The sequence below is a fragment of the Gymnoscopelus microlampas genome, assembly GCF_963454915.1.
Source record: "Gymnoscopelus microlampas genome assembly, chromosome: 13".
In the NCBI taxonomy this organism is placed as follows: domain Eukaryota; kingdom Metazoa; phylum Chordata; class Actinopteri; order Myctophiformes; family Myctophidae; genus Gymnoscopelus; species Gymnoscopelus microlampas.
The window spans coordinates 40,653,169-40,674,773 of NC_139950.1; the positions used below are offsets into that span (position 1 = coordinate 40,653,169).

The following is a 21,605-nucleotide window of genomic DNA, read 5'->3' on the forward strand; positions in this document are numbered from 1 at the left end:
TATTTTTGGGCATGTCATTATAGACAAACATAATTCAATCATTTTCAAAAATAGCTGATCTACAAGCTCACAATGAATAGCATTATGATGCATTGTGAAGCTGTAGTTAGACAATGACATGCAGTAACGCTAATATGGTCCTTTTAAAAGCCGCTAACACAGAGGTCTTCAACAGGGGGTCCAGGACCCCTAGGGGGTCCTCAGAGTTACTACAGGGGGTCTGCCAAATCTGTGATTTTTACATTAACCACTTCACCCAAACATCCCTATTCTGAGGAGAACTTTAGCCAAAAATAGCAGATCTACAAGCACACAACGCGTCGCGCTGCGAGGCGTTGTGCGCTGGTAGATCTGCTATTTTTTGGCAAAGTGGTTTGGTATAGGGGGAAAAAAGAGCAGACTAAGTACAGAGTGAAAGGTCAGGTTTACTAAGTGTTGGTTAAGTGCATGGTTAAATGTCTAGAATTACACATTATCATGAATCCAACATGATAGTGCTGTGAAACAAGTCTATGAAGCTGCCTATGAAATCTACAAAAAATAAATATTTTATACAATATATAATGGGGCTCCCTGATTTATCTCGCTCTCAGCCAAGGGGTCCTTGGCCTGAAAACGTTGAAGACCCCTGTGCTAACAGGTTGCTGATGGGTGTAATATTGGTGATGTGATGGTGAATGTGCGATGTTAATCATGGTTTTCTGTTTGGACGTATGCAGTGGGCGGAGGCAGTGACCTGCGTTTGTGGACGGTGAATGGTGATCTCATTGGCCACGTCCACTGCAGAGAGATCATCTGCTCTGTGGCGTTCTCCAATCAGCCAGAGGGCGTGTCCGTTAACGTCATCGCCGGAGGGCTTGAGAACGGCGTGGTCAGGTAAGCAGGGATTTTATGTGTGTGTTTGTGCTTTCATGTTTAACCCATTAAAACCTGAGGCGATTCTTTAAAAAAATCTAAATCATAAACAAAATAAATAAATAAAATGTTTTCAAGATTTTTCAAAAATAGCAGATCTACAAGGTCATAGCGCGGCACTCGGTGCCGCGCTATGACCTTGTATATCTGCTATTTTTGAATAGCCAAAGACAGCTAAAGTGACACAGATGCGTTCCAGGTATCAATGGTTAAATCCGTCTCAAGATGTCGAAATACCCCCAACTGATTACCTTATTTTCCTGTTTCATGTTCAGGCTTTGGAGCACCTGGGATTTGAAACCAGTGAGAGAAATCACCTTCCCCAAGTCCAGCAAACCTATCATCAGGTAAAATGAATTCATATTCGTGCTCCTTTCTCACAGGCCGTTGTTTTCATTCCTTGTCTACAGTATATGTCTGCTGCCATTTCTTCAGGCTTGTGGATCTTCTATTTTTGGTGCGCCACATCGGCACAAAACTAAGGATAAATCAGGCTAGATTCAGATCTAGCGGGATAGATTCAGAGTTGAATAGAGAGAGTTGAGAGTTGATTCAGAGGGGTTGTTAATAGAGAGTTTTAAGCAGAGATGAGGCTCTATTCAGTGCCACATGGACCTAAATGTGTGTGGGATGGGGTTTGCCCACAATGGAAGTATTTTTGTAAGATGATCTGATTCTAATTCGTACTTCTACTTCAAAGAAAAAAGAATGGTGGATTAACTGACCATTCTGTATTTTTTCTTCCAGGTGGTACTTATGATGTTCATGTTTACTATTACTTATGTAAGATTATGTGTCAATTGTTTTTCTTTTCAAAATGTAGCTTATTTTAAACCGAAAACTATTAATCCCACACAATGATATTCATAATTGCATATGAAATGTCATTAATCCTAGAGAGCACATTCTCTGATTCTGAAGACCTTCATAGGGCTACGTTTGATCATTATAAACCAAGCCGACCAACAAGTTTTCACATGAGTGTAACTGTTTTAACTGGTATGCAGTTAAAACGACAGCCCAAAACACACTTGTAATGGAACCTCACAAACCAAAAAGAGCTTATGATTTAAAGATACATGAAGCCCCTCCCTGCACCAGAGACAAGCACCAGGGCAGTGCTTATTAAAAGTACAGGTGTCTCTTCCCAAATGGATTATGCTGTGTGACTCATGCACATACAGTACCGTACGGAAGTGAACCAACTCAGAATCGAGCTACTTTAGTAAGCATTCATGTTAATTTGGTCGTTGACGCTAAATGGTTTTACGTGAAGCGCAACTCGTTTTTTTTTCATTTGGGCTTGTGGCCATCCCGTTTCTCTAAAACGTTCCATGCTCTTGTCCTTCCTCAGCCTGACATACTCGTGCGACGGGCACCACCTTTACACGGCCAACAGCGAGGGCACGGTGATGGCCTGGTGCCGGCGAGACCAGCAGCGGATGAAGTTGCCCATGTTCTACTCCTTCCTAAGCAGCTATGCTGCAGGCTGATGCCTCCCTGAGGCGGTACACTGTGCTGTACCCAGACTTTTACGGCTCTCTCTTTCTCTCTCTCTCTCTCTGCACCAGCCTTTCCAAGAGCAATTCCTCCTCCTTATCCTCCTCCTCCTCCCACGGAGAGGAAGATGTGTCAGCATGACCCAGACAGACTCTGCAACACACACACACACACACACACACACACACACACACACACACACACACACACACACACACACACAAACACACCCTGAACCCTGCCCCGACCTCGACCTAAAGCCATTCCCTGTCTAATCAAACTCTACCAGAGCCACTCCCAGAATAAAGCAATGATATGAAAATAGTATTATATGTATATATATTTATAGACATACTGAAATGGAATGGGTGGACAAGATGGATGAATTTTGGCTAAGGTTGCAACAGACACTTTATACAACATGGATTTTTTGATGTTTTCTTTGTTTGTTTGTTAGTTTTTTTGCTTGATTTGTTTTTCTCCTCCCCTTGTTTGGTTTGTGCATTCGAAGTCCTTTGTGTTTCCCTGTTGTCATGCGATGATCCCTGCCTGATATTGATTGACTGTGGGTGTTCCTGGTATAAGCTGCTATAATAAGACTGGCCAAGGGCTGGTCGCGTCAGATTCTGAAGTATGAAGACCCCATGTCTCTGACCTCCACGGTGCACGTGTCTCCTGCTGCATGCGTTGCCTGACAGATCGTTGCCGAGGCTCGGAAAGCACCCTCTCGCTGAGACGGCAGTATGTGAGAGAGCGAATCCCTTCGCTTGTCCCTCGTGGGAGTGAGACACCATTGTCTGTGTCACTCAAATATGAACACTAGTCTGTTTATTCAAGTCCTGTGACCCTTGAATCTCTGTCTATAACAGCTTTAGGCAGAGGAAATGGGGAAGTTGGGATGTTGCTGGGTTTTGATTGACTGAATGACTTTGCCCCTTGGGCTGCGTGGTGTTTCGTTCTGTTTCTTTGCATGGCAGAATGATGTTGAGCTTGTGCGATTGTGAAAACTACAGCTGTTCCATTCCTCATAAGGCCAGCTTTGTCCTCAATTATGATTGTCGTTTATGTTTGAGAAACAGTCATCCAAGGAGTCTCATCTTACTCCTCTCGTTTCCTACTGTCTTAAATTGTCTCCCAAATGCACTACACAACATTAACCAACTTCTTGAAGCTCACTAAAGTTCATTGTCGACAGCAGAGAATAAAGCAATGATGGAATAAGTAGCGTTATCCACACTGTATATGACCCGGCATTCCTTGTTGTATGAGGTTATCTAACTTCAGCCGCTGTATCAGCTGAGCCCGAGGTTGGATAACGAGGGTAACGATGAATATCGGGTGATATTTTGTTTATCACATGACCATAGCCTTGTTTATCCACATAGAAAATGGCATTTGATTGACACTTTAATTTAACAAATAAGATTAGCATTACTGTCAGTGAGGAATTACCCTGGCTAATGAAATGGTAGTCCTGCTGGGATTGCCCGACAGTGTGGGGAGGGAGTTGGCTGAAGACCATAGCATATGCTGCTCGCTTGCCTCGCCTTTGTGTGTACGCAGCCATCCTGTGAACCATCGGCTGTTTTCTGCTTGTGTTTTGGTTCCTTTGCGCCCGGATGAAGCTTATGCTGATTGGGCATGTATCACCCTTTCTATTCTTAACACCCCCTCACCCAGGGCAAATAAAGGCTGGGAATGTGATAAAGTATGTTATTGTGCCCCACAGAGACATAGACATTCCTATGAGACCCTGAACAGAGTTGCACAAGAATATGAGGGGATTTTAGGGTTTGGTATCTTAAAGGGCACCCTGTCCTGCCACTCGAGAAGATTTTGAGTTTGAGCCTGAGCTGAGAGGAATTGGTGGTTGAGCATCTGCTTTCACCTTCCTTGCTTCAGGCAATACAATTACTGATCAATAAGAGGAAAGGTCTCATCTGCCCTTTTTGGGGATTAGTAACGTGAACACAAACAGCTATACCACATTCATTACATTCCCACTCAACCGTATGCACATTCAATGTGTTTCATGTTGTCTGTGGTCATTAACTGAAATGGAAGAATGCAAAGCACTTTTTTTTTGGCCACCAACCAGTTTCATCTTAGATTAGCCAGTGAAATGTGGTTTGACAATGAGAGCATCGCTTTCAGATTTAATTCCATTGACACATGCACATCATAACACAACGTAAGGCATAGATAGACAATATGGTTTACCTCGTGTGAGATGGTAATTATTCATTCAAAATATGTAAAATCATGCAGCATTCAAGTTTGTTTTGCCTTTGTGGTTGTTGCAGATGTTGCACTGCAATGAAAACACACGTGTTCAACTCAGCGGGGTCCTTGAAGAGAGTCCTCTGTAATGAAAACGTACATTTTACACCTGTGTTCAACTCAAAATGTGTTTACAAGAAAAAGGGAAAACAGTCTTATCATTTCTGGACTATACTTAATTCATCGTTTGTTTGTTACTTGATTATATCCTTCTGATCCAGCGCCCTGAACTAATGCTGTGTAGTGCGACACACCTGTTAAAGAAAAGAAAAAAGCAGGGACGCAAGGATGTTACCGTTTGATTACTCCAAGGATGTTTACAGTGCTCTTATAATGCTTGCTTGTGTACATACGTGTGCTCCTATGCCTTTTCCGCTCTCAAAGTTGCATCTCCAGAGACTGTTGTATGATCTCCTCGAGCATCAGCAGGTATAGAAGATTGTATGAATGATATTTTGAGAAAATGACAAAATCGCAGGGAGGATAATAGGCTACTGAAAGATTTGTCTTGTGCTTTCCAACACAGAAGGAAATATTGAGTGTTATTTTTCTGTTGATAAATTAAGCTATGCATAATTTAAGGTAATTGTCTTATGTTACTTAAAATGTGTATTGATCCCTCCCTCTCCCCTCCCCCCATTGTTTGCCTTTCTGGACTGGTTTGTGATTTGGCATCCAGGAATTAAGTCCTGATGCCATTTTCTGTTTGTTCGTTTTCTTTTTGTATGTATGGATAAACCAAGTGATCAATATTATAAATACATATATATAATATTTAAGAAACTTAAGTTGACCTGTTTTCATTGTGCTTGGCCTTTCCTTGACTATTTTGTCAATTATTATCATCTGGGGGAAAGAAAAAATAATCTTTGTTCCTGTTTATTCAGGTTGGATTATATATATATATATATGAATCCAACTCCCTGTTCGTTATGACAGTTGTTGATAATACCTGGCTGTCTTTCATAACTCATCCCTGCATGGACTATAATCAGGGGGACCCGGTGATGTCAATGCTGATGTCAAAATGAAATGGGAAACCTAAATCCCTGTCGCTGCTCTGCAAGAACAACACAGATGTAATGTGCTTCCCTTGGAGGAGGAGGAGGAGGGGTGTGATTGCGTTTCTCTCTTCTTTTTCTAGCCACTCTTCTAGCTCAGTGGTTCCCAAACTTTTTAGCTCAAGACCCAAAATAGAAATTAGGCATTTGCCCGGTACCCAAACAGTGAAAATAGCAGATCTACAAGCTCACAATGTGATGCTTCAGCTGTGTTGCGAGCTTGTAGATCGGCTATTTTCACTACTACTTATACATTTGTTTTCTGATTTATGGAATTTCTTTGATTTAAAAAAAGAATAATGTATTGATGAAATTCTTTTTGAAAAATCATTGCTTTTTTTTATTCATACAAACAAAAAATGTAATCGTGACATAATAAAGAATTTTGTTCCGCGACCCAAAGATGGGTCCCGTCCCACAGGTTGAGAACCCACTGCTCCTACTGTATAGTAGCGCCTGTATTTGCTGCTCAGCTCCCGGTCTTGTGATCGAGTGGTTCCTGCCCCACATATCCCACCGTCATAGAGAGAGGTTCCCCCCATAGAGCTGCTGCATGCGTAATATCATCATCCTCTCAGTCATTTGGATTGATTCATCCCGAACGGAATAATATGCGTAAAGAACGCACCATACCTTCTGGGGCGATCAGACACGGCAGAGCAGCACGCGGTTGAAAAGCGAATGAAAACCCCACGTCTGTGTATATACAGCCTAATAATCATCTGATCTGATCTGTACAATAGCGGGGTTTCTCCTTATCATTCTCCCGTTTTGACAGATCGCAGTGACATATCTCTTTGTTGGGTGGAGTCAGTCGGTCTAACCCGGAATCCTCACCATTGGAAACCTTGGGACGCACATTTCAGGTAAGGTGGCGTGTAGCCAACATCTACGTCTTTTGCTTAAAATGGCTATTTTTACATGATCAAATAATTGTGTATTATTATAGGCTAAAGCAAAAAAATATCATCCAGCCTTCGTTTGATCACCTATAGGTGATCAGACAAACGAAGGCTGGCAGATATTGTTTTGCTTTTAATACACAATTATTTGATCATGTAAAAAAAGAGCCATTTTTATGCAAAAGACGTGTTGAACTCTGATGTTGGGTGTGCTGTTTTCTGCTCTTTAATAACACTCAAGGGCCGCAGATCGCAAGGAGTATGTCTGGAATTAAATCCTTAGATTACATGATGATGCCTATTATTCAACATATATATGACCGTTATATTTGGGTAACAGTGCACGTTATGGACATTATATACTGCTCGATAACAGCCTTAACAGGCTGAGGATGAAGTGGAAGTGGGCCTGGTGGTGGGTTTTACTACGGAGATGTGATCAAACGTTGTAAACTGGCTTTATTTATAGCTCTTTAAGGGTTTTATTTGCAGAAGGAAGCTTCTCACCGCCCACCAGCCCTTTGCATATAGCATCCGTAATGGGTTTATCATTTGAATGCAGCTTAATGCCGATGCAATAAACATCGTTGCAATACCGGCGATTAATTGATGCAAGTGTAACCTATATACATGATACCCTAACGAAATGTGTTTCATTAGGCATTTAACACATTTTGTGTGATTTTCGTTTTTATTATTGATTATTGGGGGGGAGGCCTATGATAAAGGCTGGAGTTGCTTGCTCCAGTGGCCTATACCAGGGGTCTTCAACGTTTTCAGGCCAAGGACCCCCTAGCTGAGCGAGAGATGAAGCAGGGACCCCCTACTCTATATTGTATAAAATTGTGTTTCAGATAAAAGTTTTTTTTTTTAACTTAGTCTGCTATTTTTTTCCCTCTACACCTATAGCCTCTTTGCCAAAAATAGCCGATCTACAAGCTCTCAACACCTCGCAGTGCGAGCGTTGAGAGCTTGTAGATCTGCTATTTTCGGCCAATGTTCCCCTCAGAAAAGGAATTCTAGGGTTCAAGTGGTTAATGTAAAAAAAACAAAATCCTATCACACAAAGATTTGGCGGACCCCCTATAGTAGCTCTGAGGACCCCCTGTTGAAGACCCCTGGCCTATACCACAGTTCTAAGATCTGCCAGCCCCATCATATTATGTGTTTATTTTCAGATCTCAATTAGGAATCCAGCCTACACCCACCTGTCTTTTTCAAACGGAGAGTTCCTTCCAGACAGTTCCCAGATCTTGGAACTGTCTGGAACTCTCATCATATGTGTTTATTTTCAGATATGAATTAGGACTCTTTTTATAGCCTATATCCACCTGTATTTTTTTTCAAACCGATAGAGATCATTTCTCTCCCCCTGAGAATTTCTCTGTAGGCCTGGTTCATGAGCATATATAGGGCCCAGGCTATGACACGAGAAATCATGCAGGGTTTAGCTCTTGCATGGATAGTTTGAATAGCCAGAACCAGCTGGGTGCAATGCAATGGATGAGACAAAAACGCCTGCGTACTGTTAAGCTTTATAAGAAAGTGGTCTACAATGTGGCAGGTCCTGATCGAGGATGTGATAGACCAGTGGTTCTCAAACGTGGGGTCCAGGGTTCCTTGAAGGGGTTCAAAATGGACCCTTACAGGTCTGTAACCCTGCAGAGTGTACAAATGGACCATACACTCACAGTTATGGGGGTCCTCTTTGAATTAACCACTGTGATAGTCCTATAATATTCCCACTTTGTGGAGTGAGTGTCCATGGCAACATACTTAAGGTTGTGGTGGAAATTGGAGGTGAGCAATACAGTCTCCCTTTTCTTGAAAACCACTGTTGAGGTGGCCTGGCATTGGCCAGACTGATAACGTGGATTCACTCACACGTTCCTCCTCCGCAAACGTGTGAGTGAATCCACGTTATCAGTCTGGCCAATGCCAGGCTACTGTTGAGGTGCCTTTAGTTTGCACAGTAAAATCCTCAATGTTAATTTTAAAAAATAACCCAAATGGACACATTTTTTAACACTGACAGTTAGTACATAACCCCTTGTGGAACTATTCACTGACCACAAACAAACACTGTGATTATACTTGGCAGCAACCAGGTGTTGGTATGACAGTAACACTCCCTCCTCCACACTGTTGCTGTGAGTAAAAATGAACGAATGGGCTTCCCTGCTTGCATTAATGCTTGAACAAGCACACATTAATATTAACTTTAGATTCTTAATTGAAAGATGTCCATATAGGCATTGAGCAGTGAGCATCATTCTGTGAAATTAATAAGTGCTTATAGCTGCTTTAAAAGCGGGTCTCACAGTCAGAGAGAGCACAGAGGAACCTAAATGGTTGTGGCATGGAATGGAATGGCTCCTTCAAGGAGGACGGAACCCCAGCCTGGGGGTCTGCTGGCGCTTTATGGGCTCTAATGCAGTGGTTCTCAACCTTTCTTGGATCAGGGCCCTAATGCAGTGGTTCTCAACCGTTACTGGATCAGGGCCCAAAAGCTTTCGCAGCCCACCCGTCTTACCCCTGACACGGCTGCCGTGTTAAGTGGTAAGACGGGTGCATTTTCAGAGCTTGTTGTGATCAATCAATTGATTGTGTTTCGACTTGGATCAATGGAACTAATGTAGTACGCAAGTTCCTATTTTTCTGTATCACAATGAAAGTAATGACTTACTTTTCAAGGTTTTAAAGAAGAAAAAACAAACATCTATGACATGTTTTTACATCGTTTTTTAAAATTATATTAATGTTATATTATCGTTAAAATCTTTATTAAAATCAATTATTTGGGGGGCCCACTTGCAATATCCTCACGGCCCACCAGGGAGCCCCGGCCCGCAGGTTGAGAACCAGTGACCTAACGTGACCTCCATTGGCTTCATGTGTGCTTTTGTGCTTTACATTCAAATGACAGGAGCAGCATGAAGGACGCCGTCACTAACAACAGTACAGCCAGCATCTCCCAGGCCAGGAAAGCAGTAGAGCAGCTGAAAATGGAGGCCTGCATGGATAGAATAAAGGTACTCGACTTTATATCTCGTTGCTCTCCAGGTGCTCTCTCGTTTTTTCATTATTATTTTTAAAACATTTGAAAATTGAACTTTTCACTGTTTTTCTTTTGTTTTTTTTTAGATTTATTTAGGGCTCTTTGTGCCTTTATGATAGATAGGAAAGTAGGCTGACAGTAAATGGGGAGAAAGATGGGGAGTGACACGCGTCTGGAGCCTGTGACGCCCTGTCAGGTTACATTGTAGCCATTGGTGCCTGGACCGCTACACCAGCAGTCCAGGCCTTTCACTGCTTTTGTGCTACAATCTTTATTGTATGATGAACCATTGATTTATGAAAAAACATTAAAAAGTTGAAATATGGAGATACCGAGCAATAGAGTCCATGTACGCAGGAACAAGGGCCAAGGTGGTGACCCCAGACGGCAACAGCGAGGAGTTTGACATCCTGGCTGGGGTTATGCAAGGGGATACACTAGCCCCCTTTCTCTTCATTATAGTCCTCGATTATGCGCTCAGGAAAGCAATCAGTGGGCGAGAGCAGGAACTTGGCTTCACACTAACGCCAAGGAAGTCGAGGCGACACCCCGCAGTGGTCCTCACAGACCTTGACTATGCGGATGACATCAGTTTGCTCTCTGACAACGTGGAACAAGCACAAGAACTACTGAACAGGGTAGAGCTAGAGTGCGCCAAGGTCGGCCTCAGGCTAAACGCCAAGAAAACTGAGGTCCTCACCTACAACGTTCCACCAGAACATCAACCTCTGACTACAACAGGAGGCACTGTGCTGAAAGAAGTCGAGGACTTCAAATACCTGGGCGCATGGGTCAACTCAACTGAGCAAGATCTTAAAGTGAGGAAGGCAATTGCATGGAGGGCCCTGAATGGCATGACCAGTGTTTGGAACTCCAATCTCCCCCGCCAAATCAAACTCAGCTTCTTCTACGCGACAGTAGAGTCCGTTCTTCTCTATGGCAGTGAATGCTGGACCCTGAAACCAGCCCTTGAGAAGTCCCTGGACGGGTGCTACACCAGGATGCTGCGTGCAGTGCTTAACATCAGCAAGAGTGCGCATGTTACCAACAGAATCCTGTATGAGGGAATACCAAGGGTGAGCGAGAAGATTGCTACAAGGAGAATGAGACTAGCAGGACACTGCCAAAGGCACCGAGAGCTGCCAGCCAGCAAACTGGTGCTGTGGGAACCAACACATGGGCACCGGTCAAGAGGACGCCCCACACTAACATACGTGGACACGCTCAAGAAGGATGCAGGAGCCCATAGCACCAATGAGTTGGCCAGATGTATGGAGAATCGGGATGACTGGAAGCAACGATGGAGGGCTCGTCTGAGGACGACCTAGAGAGAGGTATCTGCCCCGACCACGACGATCTACACTGTAAAATCTGGAGTGTTCATTTAACTCTGAGAGTGTAGGAATGTAACCGGGTGCTTAATGTATTGTACAATCTGTCTTCAGAGGTTATGGATACATTAACGCTGAGGATTTTACTGTGCACTGTACCTGAATGTGTGTGTGCATGCGTGTGCGTATGTGTGTGAGTATGAGTGTGAGTATGAGTGTGTAGTGTACGCGCATATAATTCTTCAATGTCACTAGCAATCAAACACTCCATGTCGCTCCATGTTTTAGATGACCTGTCTTATGTCTGTATCGTGTCTAGTGGTACAATCAGTATGGTTGCTGAACAGTTTTAAGTCTTAACTGAATGGATAAATGAACACTGAGGATTTTACTGTGCACTGTACCTGAATGTGTGTGTGCACGTGCGTGCGTATGTGTGTGTGTGTACGCGCATATCATTCTTCAATGTCACTAGCAATCACACACTCCATGTCACTCCATGTTTTAGATTATGTCTGCATTGTGTCCAGCGGTACAATCAGTATGGTTGCTGAACAGTTTTAAGTCGAAACTGAATCATGTATCATCCTAAATGACATTAGCCTGTCTCTTATGAGCCTTCAGTAAGTATCTAGAACAGGGTTAATCGGTATGTACAGTATACATACATACTGTAGTAAATGTACTATCTAAGACTGGACAGGGAGGCCCACGCCATTATTATTCTATACAGTATCACTATGTTTTGTTTAAGTAAATAGCTTTATATTTGTGTTATTTATCTAGATTGTAGATCGACCAGAATTTAAATTGTATTAGTATCTGAAAGTTACAGAGTTTTTTTTTTACCATCAGCAAGCTAACGAAAATGGTAAATGGTGCATTTATATATAGCACCTTTTATCCAAACCGCTTTACAATGTGCATTACATTCAGCAAATTCACACTCTGACGGCGGAAGCAGCCATGTAAGGCATGTAAGGCACCAACCTGCTCATTGGGAGTAGTCATGGGTTCAGTGTCTTGCTCAAGAACACTTCCACACTAAGCCAGGGGGAGCCAGGGATCAGGGACCGGAAACCTTCCATTTCCCCAGAGTAGAGGCTGCACGCTCTACCTCCAAAGCCACTGCCACCCCAAGTTCTACCCATTAGAAGTCAGTTTAACCCATTCAATGCAGGAACGCATCTACAAATGTCTTCTAAATCCTAACAGTTTTCTGAAAACCGTATGTTGCTGGTTCTCAAACTTTTTCATGTCAAGGACCCCCAAAAGGATATGTATTTGGTCGCGGGCCCCTTTCTCAAAATATTGCGTTCCAGGAACCCCCAGAAGCAAAGATTTGAGTTACAAATGTTCGCTTTAAACATATTGTATTCAAAGATTTGCACAGATTTTCATGATTTTTCAAAAATAGAAGATATACAAGCTGCCGCGCTATGAGTGTGTAGATCTGCTATTTTTGAATAGCCAAAGTATAAAATAATGGCTATAGCTAAAATCTGAAATGACACAGATGCATTCCCAGATTGAATGGGTTAACTTGAACCAATTTAGGTACCAGAGGTCTGATTGTCAAGGCCATCTGCATTTGGGTACTCAGAAAGTATAACAGGCACAACAGTGAGACAGAGACCACAACTCAGATCTTTAAGTATGAGAATTTTTTAAGTGTCCGGATACTGGAGCCAAACGTAGATGTTTGAAATGGAAATTAAAACACTCTCTCTGACTCCCAGAACAACATACTGTATGAACATTCACAGTTTATATACCCAATGCAACAGAACAAACACACCAGTAACAGGAACAGGCAAGAATTAACAATGATCCCTTTGACCTAAGTGTCATCTGATAATAACGGGTCTGAGAGAAAACAGACCAGACCAAGTCAGGTCAGATCTTAACTCTACAGCTGTGCCACAGCTTTGCTGGTCAGTACAAGCAGTACATTCCTTGCCCTCAAAAACGTTGGGCGCTACGGCACGCGCACGCGCTCGCGCATACACGTGAATGTGACCGATCGCCGATTTAAATAACCAATATGTAGGCCTATTTATCAACCCACAATATATATATCGGATGTTGTTCTATTTGCTTGCACAATGGGGACACTTTACTGTTGTCATATACAGTACATTTACCTTGCAGACGTCACCTGTAATTTAATTTATGAATCCATTATCCAAACGTTCTCTTTTGGTCTGATTCAGCTAGGCGGGGCAAGAGCTCACAACTGCTTGTAGTGGGAGGATTATTTTTGTATATTTGAGTTAATTTAAATGGTCACATCTCATAATTCTTCGACAAGATGTGCAATATAATGACAGTGGTGGTGCAGGAGTTACAAAGATGGGCGTGTGACCCAAAGGGTTACTAGTTCATATTGCTGAGAAAAAATATATGTTTATTTGCTGGGCAAATGAATGAATAATGCTCTTGTCTTCCTTCACTCAATGATTGCCATGGCTGGGCCTCTGTGCAAAACACTCAACTCCAAATTGTTCCATTGCAGCTACTAAATCCCCAATAGAAGACTAGTTGTTTTGGACAACACCTCATGCTGTGTGCTTGTGAAGCAGAAAGCCTGTAAAAGAGAATGTGTGCTCATCAAACACTTGGATAAAACCTAAATAATAAATGAATAAATACAATCTTGAAAAGCAGAAGTCACTATTCATTTAATATGTTATATATTCAAATATTTGTTAACACAATATCAGGTGCCAACACAAGCATACTGCCACTGTTTAATACATCACAAAATGCAAAACCTGTCATTTTGTCTGATTGCTAACGGTGTGAAAGATAGCATTCCCAACCTCGCTAGCTATCATACAGGACCAATTCATTATGTTACTCTGCTCTGTTTGCCTTCAGTGCTCACCTGTGACAGTCACGACATGTCTGTCAGACTCTGTCTCATGCATTTGAAAAGGCAACAGAAACCGAAGATGGTGTGTTAGTTTGGATCCACCAGTAAGAATAGCTTCTCTTGCACTATTTCTGCTGACTGGGATAGGAGAGTGTATTTGTATTCCACAATTTAGCAGCCTAGGTCTGCTGTGTGTGTGTGTGTGTGCGTGTGTGTGTGTGTGTATGTGTGTGTGTATGTGTGCGTGCATGCGCGTGTGTGTTTTGTATGCAGTGTGTCGTGTGTGCCGTTCATGCGTGTTTTCTGTGTACTTCAGAAATCTGTATTGTGGCTCTAAAATAAATCATCTGCTGTACGCTCCTGCATCATACAGTATGTATGTATGTATGTATGTAATTATGTGTATCTTTGTATGTACGTATGTTTATGTATGTTATTTTCATATTACAAGTATGTTATTGTCACATTACAAGTTTATAGGTGCAAAAGAGTGGGTGAAATCATCAGTGTTACATTTTAAATTAAATGAGAGTAAGAGTAAAAAATATCAATTATCAAAACAAATGTTAAATATACATATAGTGAGCAATCAAGGCAGAGTTCCTCAGTCTATTGTGCAAATAAAAAATATACCAAATAGCAGCAGATATCTAATACTCATAAAATGTATAGGAAGGGGTGTGTCTCTACAGTCATGCATGTGATAGTACCAGTGTAATGGGAGCTTTTATGACTGACATGGCAACAGGGCTCAGTGCCTATTCAGCAGCCTGATGGTCTGGCTGTAGAAACGGCCCCTAGTCTGTTTGTCTGCATTTGATACTGCGGTATCGCTTGCCTGGCGGTATAAAAACGGAATATATGCATAGTAGGTAGATAGATAGATAGATAGATATAAATACTGTTCAGATATCTATGCATATGTTTAGTTTCAGTGCATTGCATACTGTCTGTTTTGGACTATTGTGTTAGATGACCCAGCAGAGGTCAATCATGACATACCATGTGGAATCTATCGCAAATTGTCTTCAGATCTGACCTGCATGCTATACGAGCTTCTAAGATTGAAATGCAGTTAGTCCACACCCAGACTACAACAAATACAAATGCCAAAGTTACTTAGCAGGTCAGCATTTCCTGACAGGCATCAAGATGAAGGTGGTTAACCTTGAAAAAACAAAAACAAAACAAAAAACATATACCCTTAGCCATACCTGCCAGACACAGCTGCAGTATGCTGTAGTGTGTATTTGTATCTACTGCGCACTGCTGGGAGATTCCTAGTATCAATCTTAAGCTTATTTTATGCCTAGTTCATTGTGGGATGGTGTCGCTTGCCAAAAATAACTGATCTGAAAGATAACGATGCGTCTGTTAGTTTGTATTTCACTTTTTTTTAGCAAGGGACGCCCTCGTGCAATGAGTATGAATGAATCTTTATGCCGTAGGTACAGTATGAGCGCAAAGGTGGGGCTACCGCGGAGACATTGCAGGCTACAGCAGCAGTCGATTTTCGGAGGGAAGGGGTGCTGAATGGTGACTGGAGTGTCACACTGAGAAAGACAAGATCTCTTGGTACTGATAGAGTGGAGGTACTGTAGGTGGAAGGGATATTGCTCCTGGCCATCACTCTCTCTGACTCTGTGTGTGTGTGTGTGTGTGTGTGTGTGTGTGTGTGTGTGTGTGTGTGTGTGTGTGTGTGTGTGTGTGTGCGCTCGTGTGCGCTCGCGCGCGCGCATTTCTCTCTCTTTCTTACTGTGTGTGTGTCTCTCTCTGCCTTTCTGTCTCTCTTTGAATCCCATCTCTCTTTCTCAAAAAGACAATTGGCCTGCGTCAGACATTTTCCTCTGCCCGCTATCATTTGTCTTCCACCCGTGTTGGATCATTGTCAATTGTCTGAGATTGTCTAGGATTTGCAGTTTTTTCCTGCAGCAGTCAGTATATATTCTTGGGAGTGGCAGTGATATTAGGGTGGTCTGAAGGTATTTGGTTGAAGTCCCTTGAAAGTCTAGGTGGGGAAATTGAAGAACCAGCTAACTACAGTATGTCGTTTCCCTAGTTCCCTTGCTTAACAGCTGTGTTGAAGTTCCCAGTTGCAAGTCCTATACCACTGTTACGATATCCAACGTCAGGAAGCTGGATGTGTGATGTTAGGCAGCATGCTGGAACAAAGGTAAACAAAGGTTGAAAGAATATATTGATTATTTATTGATTATTATAATTACGCAACATGCCTTTATTGACAGGACAGTAGGTTGACAGGAAATGGGGAGAGAGAGATGGGGAGTGATATGCAGCAAAGGCCATTGGGATTGGGACTCGAACCCGCAACATGCTGTCAGGCTATATTGAGCCTACTGTAGGTGCCTAGACCACTACGCCAGCGGTCCAGGCCGCAACATGCTATTTATGGTTTCCATCAATGGGGTCAGTTACTTCACCCTTTAATGCCTCTAAAATGGTTACTCATTCATGTATTTTCAGTCTCACTGGCTCAATCAATATGAGGCTTCACTGGAAGACTCCCTTCAATAACCATTACACTGACAGACGGTGTTCCCAAAAGCCATTAACTACAACACATTCCCTCCGTATCAAATGAACCTATTTGATATCATTCTGTGCGTTCTCTCAGACAGCGAAGGAGTGGCCCCCCCTTGAACTGTTTCCATGCACAGCCTACTATTTGTGCAGCCAGAGGGGTGGTTTCATCATTTGATTGGATATGCTGCTCATGTGCTGGGGAGTGATTGCCTCTGGGCCCCGAAGCTGTTCTCTCAGCATTATACGCCGGGCTGGATGCTTGCCACACTCTTATCATCCCTACTCAGCACAACAAAAGGTTGTGTACATGGAAACCCTCCTCTCTACTAAGTAGATCGAAAAAGTGATAATTCCCAACTTCAAATCGAGGTTAGGGGAGTGCCAGTACAACAATGTCCTCTGATTTAGTCTGTTTTTAGTCTTCTTGACACAGTCACTCTTCCTATACACATATATTCTTTATGTTATGTCTTCTCTATGTTGTCACCCGATGCTCCCACAAGCAAATAAAAAAGACAGGGGGCCAGCACAAGTTAACTACTTCCCACCTGGCGTCCCTGTTTTGGGCGTGTCATTATAGGCGTATATAATTGTAAGGTCAATGATTTCCTAAATAGTGAAAATAGCAGATCTACAAACCCATTGCTCCGCAACACGTTCTGAGCATGTAAGATCGTCAATGTTTGCTATTCGTCGCACGACAAAGTACATAACTTAAGTGGTTACGAGGGCAGAGGGGGAAGCTGGCTCCCTTGGCCCGATTCTCTAAATTTAATTAAGAGATCTGACAAGGGGAAGAGACAAGAGCAGTCTCTGTGTGGCTGATTGAGGGATCACCATATTCTCATTAATTGCTCAATCAGCCAAAGGAATGTGGATCTGTGCTAATTAGAAGGCCTCTCCTTCCATCATGAGGCTGCACAGTAATTACAGCCGGTCTGGTCCTAATGACACACCATGCACTACTACTTTACTCCTGTGGAGTCCTCACTTTCCTTTCTACACACTGACTACATTTACATGCACTTAATAATATAATTGTTGTCCTTACTTTTACTATGAATCCAATTAAGCTGTTTTTGTTGTGTAACAAGAGAGGGTGCTGCTATTATGTCTTGTTTCCATACAGTCTTGCAATGCCCCGATTATTGATTGAATATGCGTCCTGCTCTATTGGGCACAGCATCAGTTACAGTATATCCTTTCGAGGATTTAATTTGGCTGCTATTTAAATTTTGGAGACCTTTTATGCAGTTATGAAGGATGAATTATACATATTTCTGGCTTGAAAGCAATCGGTTTGGTATTTTGTGACACTTCCGTTGGACATGCTTACTTATGTACAGTATGTACACCACTTGATAATTTGTTTGTAAATGCAAACAAACCTTCCAGTAATTATCCAACCAATATTTCAGTACTAAACTTTATGTGTTATAGAATGTGAAACCTATTCTGATGAGGTGTTTATTATACAGTATTCAAATAAATGTAGGATTTAAGTTTATTATATTCACGTGTTATTATAGTTGTGCGTACGTGCACACACACGCACACACACACACACACACACACACACACACACACACACACACACACACACACACACACACACACACTCACACTCACACTCACACTCACTCACACACCCTTTCTCCGTAGCGCTGAGTGTTACAACATAACAATCCTAACACTCAAGATGTTTTGCAAGTCCTTTCAAACATGACAAAGTGATAAAAGCAACATGCCAATGAAACATGTGCATGTCCAAATGTGTGAAGAGACATGCACAGTGAAATCCTAAGAGTGTTGATTAACTCTACAGAGAAACACATTTATACACACTTAAACGTTCAATCAACATGTATATACTGTACATTGTTGACCGGTGTCCTACTTTTTTCCCCATCTATACCAAATCCCTTTGCCGAAAAAACAGCTGATCTACAACCGCTGTGGGCTTTTAGATCGGCTGTTGTTCGCCCCAGAATAGGGACGCCAGGATTCATGCGGTTAATGGGGCTTTATTCTTTTGAGAGAAAACCAGTGGGTGAAAAGAACACGCAGGCTGGACATCAGATGGCCTATGCCACCGCACGCATCCCTGAACTCTGGCGTTTCCACGGACACAGCTGCTCCCCTCCATAACCTCCCCCAGTTCAGATCACAGGGGAAACCCACAGGCAGAGAGCCACGTTGAAATATGTGTGTTTATCACATGTCTCCCCCTTCTCCGCTCCATCCATTAGCTCTCAGTTACTGCCCGCACAGAGTACAAAACACTGATGTTGGCCTACAACAAAGCAACCAAAGCCATGATCCAACCCTACAAACCCTCCCGCTCACTCATATCAGCTAACACAGGGAAGCTGTCAGAAGCTTCCCTAAAACAGTGGTTCTCAAACTTTTTCATGTCAAGGACCCCCAAATTGACTCTTATTAGCCCGCGGACCCCCATTTGAAAAGATAAGCCAGGGACCCCCATAAGAGAAGGTTTTTACGGCTCTAGCAGTGATTCTCAATCATTGTAATTTAAGGACCCCCCCAGTTTAACATGCATTAGGCTACGGACCCCCATTTAATGGCATTTCTATCTCTGGGACCCCAATTCATATTGTAAAATCAATGTTAATTTAACTCTGAGAGTGTACAAATGGAACCAAATGGACCCGTTAGGGTCCATTTGGCTCACCTCTTCAGACTCCACCTCAGCCCGTAGCACTTGCCCTAGCCTTGACGACCATGCAGTCTTATGCAAAGGTTAAAATGTCATTTTGATTGCTTGTTATTTAGACAGATGCCAGGTTCATTTGTTGACCTGGCATCCTATAGTTTGTTGTTCAATGTACATATTATTTACTTTTTTTGATATTATAATGTTTTAGACTGTGGTGCCACTATATATATGTCTATAAATTGAATACCAAGGCCCTCATTGGAAACAAGACCGCAAGGTCTTTCATGAACGGACCTGTTAGACAAAGTATTTTAAATGTAACTGTGCTGTTTTTCATTTTTTGCCTAATAAAATATTCAATCAATCAAAAAAGACTGATGATAGGTTCTTGGTTTACCTATGATCCTAGATTACTGATGCATTACACTGTCTCTATGCATTTGATGTATTACCTTGTGTTTACCTTGCTTACTGTAAGTCGCTCTCGATCAAGAGTGTCTGCTAAATGCCTAAATTGTAAATTGTAAAATCTGGTATCCTTAGAGATGGAGCCTGATCATCAATCTCCGTACTTTTCTCTTAACGCAGGTATCCAAAGCGGCTGCAGACCTGATGGCGTACTGTGATGCCCACACACGCGAGGACCCTCTGATCGTACCCGTCCCCGCCTCGGAGAACCCCTTCCGAGAGAAGAAGTTCTTCTGCAACATCCTCTGATGACCTGCTGGTCAAGAAGTGCAGGATCAGGCACGCCGTTGCCTGGCTTCTCTCGTCTTCACCACACCTGACGCTACTGGCCAATGGGCGTTGAGTTAGATGTTGCCAGGTGGACACTGTTGTTGGTCAGCTTCTGTCCTGGTGGCTGAAGGTTTCGGGGGAGTCTAGCTACCAAACTGGCAACCCATTGAGCGTGTCATGTCTTGTTAAATAGGTTTGTTATTGCTTTGTTATTAGAGAACAGCCTTGCTCAGTGCTTAATGAGATAAGAGATGTTTTTGTTTTGTATTGTTTTTTCCTTTTTCTTTCATCGTGCTAGACTTAACATGCCTCAGGAAACAGTAATCTGCCCAATCTTTTATAGTTTTAAAGATTTCCCCTCCCCTCCCTTTATCTAAAGAAAATAGTGTTAATATTTAACGTCACTCTCAACTTTTACCTTGTGCTTTATGTTGTTCCTTATTATTATTATTATTATGAACTAGCAGTTCTGTCTATTCTCAGCAGAACTTGTTATTGGTATGATAGAAACTCCATTTGTCTGTTGAACTTTTAATCTAAACCCTGTATGATTTAATTTGTTGTTCTATTTTAATTTGGTTCTAAATCCATCTAAAAATGTATCCATGCTGCACTTCAGTCGTGCAAACATTCAAATTATAAATGAGGGAAAATAATAGTCTCTGGAAGGCAGCGTTGCCTCACATCATAAAGTATTTCATTGAATGCAAACAGAGAGAGAGAGAGAGAGAGAGAGAGAGAGAGAGAGATGATGGCCACATACAAAAGTATGTTCTACTTATTGAAGCAACCATTGATTGAACCTCTTCAGGGTTATCAACCGTGCACAACCCTCAAGTCGAGAATAATTCTTACTGTGCCTCCCCCCCCCCCCCCCACCCCCCTCCACTCTAATGTGTTTATTCATTTTGATATGGCACAATCCACAACAAACCACATGCTAGATCAACAAATAATTTGAGGTGTCGGATCGATATCTTGTTCTTCCCCTCCCATATCCTCTAACGCCGTAGTATGTTTTCTGGGTACGTTTCCTGAGCCTGATTCTTTTTGCCTGTCCTAGAGTGAATGGCAAGGCCTTTGACCATAATGCCAAACCGGAGGCCTGCATGTTTCTCTGCTCCTCGCTGACAGCCCCCGTCTGTGCTCATGAGGCCGTCGGTCTTCAAGCCTGATTCTATACTTCGTCATGCGAAGGTGTTGCATGCTGGAAATAGCTGGTCTGCAAGCTCGCGCTTTGGGCTTGTAGATCAGCTATTCTAGCGCCACACCTTCAAAGGAGAGTATATAAATTAAGCATTAGAGTGTACAGTATGTTACAGTGCCAACTCCTGTGAGAACAGTGTATTCTTTACACTGGCATCCCGCAGCCTTTTTGTTTGTTTGAAAAGAGAAAAAAAAGAGAAAAAGAACAGAAAAAAGCACACTCAAATATTTCCTTTAAAATCGTAGTTAAATAGCATTTGCTAATTTTTACAATGAATTGTTATGATCATAAATAATATTGTTATTATCAGTAGTTATATTGAATATTCGTTGCACAGCACTGACCACTACATGGCGTGTAGTGCTACTTAAGCTTGTATGATACTTAGGAAGAAGAAGAAGAAGAAAAAACCCATTTATAAATCATGCAATTATTGATACTATGATCTATCTTGAGTATTTTTTAAAACAATGACAAGGGTCGGTTTACATGTTATGATCCCTTCTGTGGTTCAGGT

The 21,605-nt window shown here is 42.3% G+C and overlaps 2 protein-coding genes across 5 annotated transcripts in view; both read left to right on the forward strand.

Moving 5' to 3' along the window:
* lyst (lysosomal trafficking regulator) overlaps window positions 1-5,472 on the forward strand; it is a 90,686-nt gene extending 85,214 nt beyond the window's left edge. For all 4 annotated transcript variants that reach the window (XM_084077280.1, XM_084077281.1, XM_084077283.1 and 1 more), the window contains 3 exons: window positions 720-876; window positions 1,191-1,262; window positions 2,270-5,472. In XM_084077280.1, the coding sequence (XP_083933406.1) occupies window positions 720-876; window positions 1,191-1,262; window positions 2,270-2,408 (368 nt within the window). In that variant the 3' untranslated portion in view covers window positions 2,409-5,472. The remainder of the gene's footprint in view (window positions 1-719; window positions 877-1,190; window positions 1,263-2,269) is intronic.
* Window positions 5,473-6,282: 810 nt separating this feature from the next.
* Window positions 6,283-20,584, forward strand: gng4 (G protein subunit gamma 4). The gene is made up of 3 exons (XM_084075923.1): window positions 6,283-6,622; window positions 9,585-9,690; window positions 19,732-20,584. The coding sequence occupies exons 2-3, from the start codon at window positions 9,592-9,594 to the stop codon at window positions 19,858-19,860; spliced, it is 228 nt and encodes a 75-aa protein (XP_083932049.1). The 5' UTR covers window positions 6,283-6,622; window positions 9,585-9,591; the 3' UTR covers window positions 19,861-20,584.
* Window positions 20,585-21,605: the final 1,021 nt, after the last annotated feature.

Excerpts from the sequence above, each read along its gene's own strand:
- gng4 (XM_084075923.1), top strand. The coding sequence starts at position 9,592 with ATGAAGGACGCCGTCACTAACAACAGTACAGCCAGCATCTCCCAGGCC. Across the intron at positions 9,691-19,731 it reads CCTGCATGGATAGAATAAAG|GTATCCAAAGCGGCTGCAGA; the intron begins GTACTCGACTTT and ends CTCTTAACGCAG.